Consider the following 7,755-nt stretch of genomic DNA (forward strand, 5'->3'; position numbering starts at 1 on the left):
AGGTGAGGTAGATTCTCCTCAGTATATACACCCAGAGGTGAGCTAGATTCCCCTCAGTATATACACTCAGAGGTGAGCTAGATTCTCCTCAGTATATACACTCAGAGGTGAGCTAGATTCCCCTCAGTGTATACACCCAGAGGTGAGCTAGATTCCCCTCAGTGTATACACCCAGAGGTGAGCTAGATTCCCATCAGTGTATACACCCAGAGGTGAGCTAGATTCCCCTCAGTGTATACACCCAGAGGTGAGCTAGATTCTCCTCAGTATATACACCCAGAGGTGAGCTAGATTCTCCTCAGTATATACACCCAGAGGTCAGGTAGATTCTCCTCAGTATATACACACAGAGGTGAGGTAGATTCTCCTCAGTATATACACACAGAGGTGAGGTAGATTCTAGTAAGTATATACACAGAGAGGTGTGATAGCATCTCCTTAGTATATACACAGAGAAGCATTAGATTCTCCTTAGTATATACAGAGAGAGGTGAGGTAGATTCTCCTCAGTATATACACAGAGAGGTGAGGTAGATTCTCCTTAGTATATACACATAGGATGAGGTAGATTCTCCTCAGTATATACACATAGGATGAGGTAGATTATACGAATCATTTCCTTAAGCTTTATGTATCACAGATTTTTTCAAGCTTAGAATTGAATACTCAAGTTGTGACCCCTTTACTTTTCCTATGTAGGACCTAAAGAATGGTCGTTGCAAATTTAACACTTGTACGACACTGGGAAGTTACATAATATAGGGGGTCACTTACTTTTGCACTTAGAATTGAATAATCAAGTTGTGAATGTTTTAGTTTTCCTATTTAGGACCAAAATAATGGTCATGCAAAATTTTATGTTTGTACGACACCAGGAAGTAAGAGAGTTAGTGGCCAGTCAGTGAGTGTTTTCATCTTTGTATATATATATACTAGCTGTTATACCCGGCTTCGCCCGAGTTAATTTAGTACAGGTGTTTACATGTTGATTGCAGGGAAAATGAAGTCATAGTTACTTGAAAACCAAGGAATAAAATATGTATACACATATAGGAGTGTTAGATTCTCCTCAGACTGTATGTAGCAATGTCCCTCTGCAAAATGTGCAACCCCTACCACTCTCCTCACATTTTACTTTTAAAGGTAACGCCGTTTTTTATTCAAATTTACCCCCAGACTGGAGGTTGCAGCCCCTTCTTAGCCTTAGAGGCTCCATCCCTGCAGTGCATGGCGGCTTCCTTATGTACTTTATAGCCTTTCAGTATATATACATAGAGGTGAGGTAGATTCTCCTGAGTATATACACACACAGATCAGTTATATTCTCCTCAGTATACAAATCATTTCCCTAGGCTTTATCGTTTCTGAGAAAAGAACTATGTAATGTATGGCGGCTTTTCAGTTTTTCACGCTTAGAATTAAATATTGAAGTTGCAACCCCTTTACTTTCCCCATTGGGACATAAAGAATGGTTGTGGCAAATTTCATGTTTGTGCGGTTAATAAGTGTGTTATTAGTTACATTACATATGAGGTCACTTACTTTTGCACTTAGAATTGAATAATCAAGTTGCCACCCCTTGACTTTTCCTACTTACAACCCAAAGAATGTTCATGCCAAATAAGGGAATATACAGCTGAAAACCCTGACAACACAGACTCTTCTCTACATGCAGTCTCACCTGGGGGGTCATCTGCAGGAATCCCCTCCGTACACGGCTGATACCCCCTCACATGTGTCTCTGTAGCATCAATAGGGATCGGATCTTCCTCCAGTTTCACCAGCTGTGAAATAAATATTGTAAAAGTCATCACACAGTTGGAGAAGTCGTGTGGAAGGTTTTATATGGCCAGAAAAGGTCATTAATTAGTATGAGGAGCCGGAATGACATGACAGCAGTAGTGATCTGGGCCAAATAGCTGCAGGTCTCCTGTATAACTCCAACCTGTTGCTTCTTTATTCCAATCAGAAGTCTCCAGAACCAGAAAATAGTGATAAGATGTGGAGATCTAATGTCTGCGGTCGGCTGTAATCCTGCCATCTCCAGCTTTCTCATTACACAAGTATCAATCATATAATAAGACTAAACACAAGACCTTCCCAGCCGTCCTACAGACCAGAGGGGAGATTTCATGAGACCTTCTCTCCATTTACCTGATCATCCTGTGGAAGAAGAGGCCGGGGACATCTCTCCGCTGCTGTTCTCTTACTGGATCTACCTGCAGAAAACACAGACAGCCACTGAATTCAATCTCTACATACAAATAATAAAGGCTGTGTGGATTCAGTCCTGTCTATTACCTGGTGATAGGGGGGGCTGGTGGTCCTCCATCATGACGTCCTTGTACAGATCCTTGTGTCCTTCTAAATACTCCCACTCCTCCATGGAGAAATAGACAGTGAAGTCCTGACACCTTATAGGAACCTGACAACACAATGATACGGTCATCACCCAGACACGTTATACCGCCATAGTGTTACTGTATAATGTCCCAGCATTCCCAGCAGCATCACCTCTCTAGTCAGCAGCTCAATCATCTTGTTGGTGAGTTCTAGGATCTTCTGCTCATTGATCTCCTCCAGTATCAGGGGGTGAGGTGGAGGCCCTGTGATTGGGCTTAGGGGTCTTCCCCATCCATCAGACACCGGGGCCTGACAGCCATCACTAGAAGTCTTCTTCACTACCGTGTAATCCTGTTTATGGGGAGACACATCCATAAATATCACTGCAGACATTTCTAGAGTCCTCCCAGTCTGGTCCGGCAGTTATGTCGGCTCTTCACATCTGTGTTCCTCAGTTGTGTTGTTCTGTGAGGGCACGTGTATATATTGCTATATGTTTTTATATCTTTAGACCTGCGTGCAAATTCTATGCAATGCTTTGTGACAAAAAACCTAATATTCAAAATACGTAATATGCATTCTTAAAAAATCATATCAGATACGACAAAGGCTTCTGCAAGGCGGAGAAGACTGTTTCTTGGAAAATTACAAAGAGGAACAAGATAGAACGGCGATTAGCTTGGCAGTGTAAGGAACTTGCAACATCTTGCTCGAAGGACTGAGAGAAAAAGAGAAGTGTCTGCTATGAATAAGGAACATGTGATTGATACAGCCGCCTGTCTGATTAACTTTTGCTATGGACAGTATTATGGACATATATGGTGATGCTATATATCTGGACCAATGAGATGCTATATGCTTTGTGTAGCAACAGGAGGGTATAAAGCCCTGTGTAAGCCAGTAAAGTGTTGGCCATTACTCCCGTACAGGGAAGCATACCAGACCTGTCTGTGGTGTTTTTCCTTTACCGTCGACAACGGGACATTAGGGTGGGTTTTGACTGATGCTGTACTGATTGATTACCCTGACAGTTCTATTCTGTTGGCTGTTCGGCATTTTACCAGCTGCAATAGTTTCCAGCATTCCGGCCGTCTTCACACTTGGCTGCAGCATTTACAGTACAGGCCATGCGGGGGAGATTTATAAAATGTCTTTCACGCGGTGCCGGTATTTTCTATAACAAATCTACTTAGTCTTTGAGAACTGCGGCAGATTCTAAATCCGCAGCGAGACTATTTATACTACGGATTTATGCTGCGGATTTTGAACCCCTGAAGAACAAAGGATAAAATTCACAGAAGTTTGGCAAGTAAGTCCGCAGCATAATACGAGCCATTTAGGCCACCTGCACACGAGTGGATTTGCATTAAGGACTCCATGGCCGATGTCTGCACCAAATACCATCCATAGCATGCTACGGAAAAACGCTTTTTCCTGCACTCTTACGGAAAGAAATTGCGGTTTCCACAAGCGGAGGAAATATCGCAGCACATTTCATTTTCCTGTGATGTCTGCATGGATGGCTTCCATTTAAGTCAATGGAAGCTGCTTGACCCGCGGTCCATCCGCAACTGACATAGCAGGCAGGTCACAGATTCCAATTCATCACCTAGAGACGGTGTGGGGGAAAATATTGAGAAAAAAAAGCTGTACAGCGCATGTCCGACAGCGAGCAGTGTGGACCATCCGCAGTATAGATGAAGAACAGAATAGACAGGTACGAGCAGATGCCGGCCGGCCACACGGTCAGACTCCACTGTGGGCTACCGCATACAGAAATCAACCTCTTTGTGTGCAGGCGGGCTTAGATGTGGATTTGGCCCCTGCGTATTTCCTGCATAATAGCTGCAAGCTACCACTGTGGAAAGCCCGTAGTAATCATGCTTCATATGAAGGTGGCAGAAGGACTGAATCGGCAGTAAGTCCTCTGACGTAGATGTGACCAGAGACTGACATAGATAAGAATGATGGAACGTGACGTCATACTCAGAATGTCTCACCCACTGACATAAAATGCAAAGTCAGAAAAGGGTCCGCGCTCAAAAAAATGGAGTAAACTGAGGACAGGTTCACATGTAAGTAATAGAGAGGTCTAACGCTTACTTGAAAGGAGGGGGGTATGATGAACAGATGCCCCCTCCTCAGAGTGTCCTCCACAAAGTGTAAGATTATGCTCCAGGGTCCATAGTGATAATCCAGAAGTTGAAATCCAACAAAACTTTTAATGAGGCAACGCGTTTCGGTGCAAAACAGGGCACCTTTCTCAAGCCATACAACCCACTGACATACCGTTCATGGTCGCAGGGGTCACAATAGCGATGCGGTGCCTGCACAGAGGGGGCCCAGAGGCCACCCTCCGCCATATACAAATGCACATACAGTGCATTACCGGCTTGTCGTACTGCCAGCCGCATGATTGTTACTCTGCGGCAGACAGTGCGAGTCAGACAACAGCAGAGCAGAAGAGGAGAGAGGCAGGCAGGCACACACATAACATGGCTCGGAACAGAGGAAGCTGATGATGATGTCATACCCATGCACTTCTGCACAGTGTACAGCATCTCTGTGCCTGCTGTTCTCCTCACACAGAGAACTGGTCCGGGGTATGTACCGATCTGTCTCTCTCATCTATCTATCTAATGACCTATCACTCTCATCTATCTATCTCTCTTATCTATCTATCTACCAAGCTCGCTCATCTACCTACCTATCAATCTCTCATCTAGCTACCTATCTATCTCATCTATCTACCTACCTCTCTCATCTATCTCTCCATCTACCTACCTATCTCTCTTGTTACCGCAATTTTTGCTATTTGATATACTGTGGGTGCCATATTAGATAGGAATAATGTACAGGCCTGGAGACCCTTTTAAAAGAGCACACGTCTAAATCATGTGTGCCAAGGTTCTCCTTTTATTTAGGCGGGTAAAAGTTTATATAAGGTTTTAAATCAGGAAGTTAGGTAATTTAGGATACAGTTACATGATTTTGTGTGCTGGTAGGTCATTCTCATAGGGAGGTATTTGTGAGGTAGCTGTGAGATCATTTACCCGGGAGGAGCTTCCCCTGAGCATGCTCTATTCATTCTTGACTTGTTGTTCGAAGGAAATACTTCCTGTGTTTCTCTCCAACCAGCCATTTCCCGTCCCTTTACATAAAGGCATTCCTAGATGTGTTTTCTGGTTAAAAACCGGTTTGACCAGTTTTAAGACACAAAGCACTGCTCCTTCAATTCTCGTGGAGGAGGGGGGGGGGGGGCGATGTTCCCTTTCCCCAGAGGATTAGATTAGAGACACAATATAGCATCTTCACAGCTTATAAAAATACAGAAAATACAGACAAGATGGTGAACCTCTCAGCCATCTACCAACTCTCATCTACCTACCTCTCTCATCTATCTATCTACCTTATCTGTCCATCACTGCTATATAGTTATGCATCTCCCTGTATAGAATGTATATAATTGCACATTTTGCACACAATTAAAAAATGCATCAAAAACACCTGCAGTTTCTTATAGTGTATGCGGCATCTTAAAAACGTTTGTGGTCTTTGAATACCGCATGCAGTTTTTAAAAATGTATTCTTTTATTTTATTTCAAAAGTATAACAAAAAACATGAACACACCCTAAGGCCGCTCTCACACATGCGCTCAGAAAACGCAGTTCTAAATTGTGGCATTTTTACTGCAAGTTCTAGCGGAGTTTTTGAACGCATGGTACAACATTTGACAGCGCTTCTAAATGCACCCCACCATTGTGATGCGTGAGGAGGTACGTTAAAAAACACTAAAATAGAACAGACAGCTCTCGAAAATCACGGCATTAGGAACACTGCATTCAAGCTCAGGTCTGAGTAACCCCATTAAGGTCAATGGGAACATTGTACGGTGGTTAGCATGACGCTCGGGGCGCCGTGCTAATAGCGGTAAAGAGCAATGAGAGTGGCCTAAGGGGCTACAAACAAGTTTTCCTGTAGTGCAGGATTTAGGCATGGGTACAGGGGGTGGGGGAGGCCCTGAGCTGAACTTTTGCACCCGGGCCCCTGAGCCTTTAGGTACGCCCCTGCTCTCACCTCTCCTGTAAGCTGGAAGAGTATCTCTAGGGTGAGGGTGAATATACTCTCCGCCATCTTGTCCCGGTTCCTCTCCATCCTTGTCGGGTCAATCAGGATAATTATCTGATATAGAAGATATCAGCCGAGGATCCTGAAAGGGAAGAAGACGAGACAATGTAACATCATACAAAATCCGCTATAATAATACAATTACCGGGCATTTCCCCCTCTTCCCTTCCGCACCTCCGCTGAGCCCCAACACAGCCCCCTCCACACCCCACTGCTTGGCCCCCACTGCTGACCCCCAATTCATTAGCACCATTATCAGCCATCTTCTGTCTTCCTGACTGACAGGACTGCCACACAGCGCCACGCTGTTCACAGCATTACCTGACTTGTCCCACAAACCCCAGACATGCTGGGTGCAAGGATGGAGAGGGGGCGGAGTCAGGTGATGCTAGGAACAAAGCCACTCTGGGTGATACATAGGTGGCACTACAACTAAGTGGGGCAACAAAGGCAGCATTACAGCTTAGTGAAGGCACAAAGGGACATCTTAATTAAAGGGAAAGAGACATTACTAATTTGTCAGACTACAGAAGATGCATTAGTACTATAGGGGAGTTACTGAGAGGTTAATTGGGGCAGTGTCAGGATGGACAGAGTGTGCAGGGACTAGTCATAGCTGGAAGAAGTCTTCATGGCGGTCTGGGCCCAGAGAAAGAAGATAAATGGATGACCACAATCAGAGGACACATCACCTGTGATCACTGAAGGTAACTGCACTGTAATCACTAATACTGGAGGTAACTGCACTGTAATAACTAATAATGGAGGTAACTACACTGTAATCACTAATACTGGAGGTAACTGCACTGTAATCACTAATACTGGAGGTAACTGCACTGTAATCACTAATACTGGAGGTAACTGCACTGTAATCACTATCTCTGTGTACAGCTGGTATGTTTTAGAGCTCTACCATCACTGTGAGGGGATCAGTAAGCCTCCAACACACAAGGATACACAGAATACAAGAACTTCTTAATGTGTGCATTTCTCCTTATATCTACATTAGTTAATCACTTTGCAGTGAGGCTACATTCACACGAGGAGCTTTAGAAGAGGTTTTGGAGAGTCTGTGAAGAGCAGCATTTAAAAAACAAAAGCACCCCAAAAATGTTTAAAAAAATAAAGCAGAGGGGGCGTGGCCAGCTAATGGAGGAGTAGGACACTTCTCCACAGCGAAAACAGCGGAGAATCGTCCGCGGGAAGAGATACCCCGATACCCGCCGGTGGCCGCACGGAGGGGAGAAGAGATGGAGCAGCATGCCGGGACGGAGACTCAGAAC

The 7,755-nt window shown here is 44.4% G+C and overlaps 1 protein-coding gene across 1 annotated transcript in view; it reads right to left on the reverse strand.

The window, feature by feature from the left end:
• LOC136624385 (oocyte zinc finger protein XlCOF22-like) overlaps positions 1–6,566 on the reverse strand; it is a 177,948-nt gene extending 171,382 nt beyond the window's left edge. The window contains exon 1 of the mRNA XM_066598353.1: positions 6,422–6,566. Within this exon, the coding sequence (XP_066454450.1) occupies positions 6,422–6,499 (78 nt within the window). The 5' untranslated portion in view covers positions 6,500–6,566. The remainder of the gene's footprint in view (positions 1–6,421) is intronic.
• Between the last annotated feature and the right edge of the window lie 1,189 nt (positions 6,567–7,755).

This window comes from Eleutherodactylus coqui, chromosome 4 (genome assembly GCF_035609145.1).
Source record: "Eleutherodactylus coqui strain aEleCoq1 chromosome 4, aEleCoq1.hap1, whole genome shotgun sequence".
NCBI classification, from domain to species: Eukaryota; Metazoa; Chordata; class Amphibia; order Anura; family Eleutherodactylidae; genus Eleutherodactylus; species Eleutherodactylus coqui.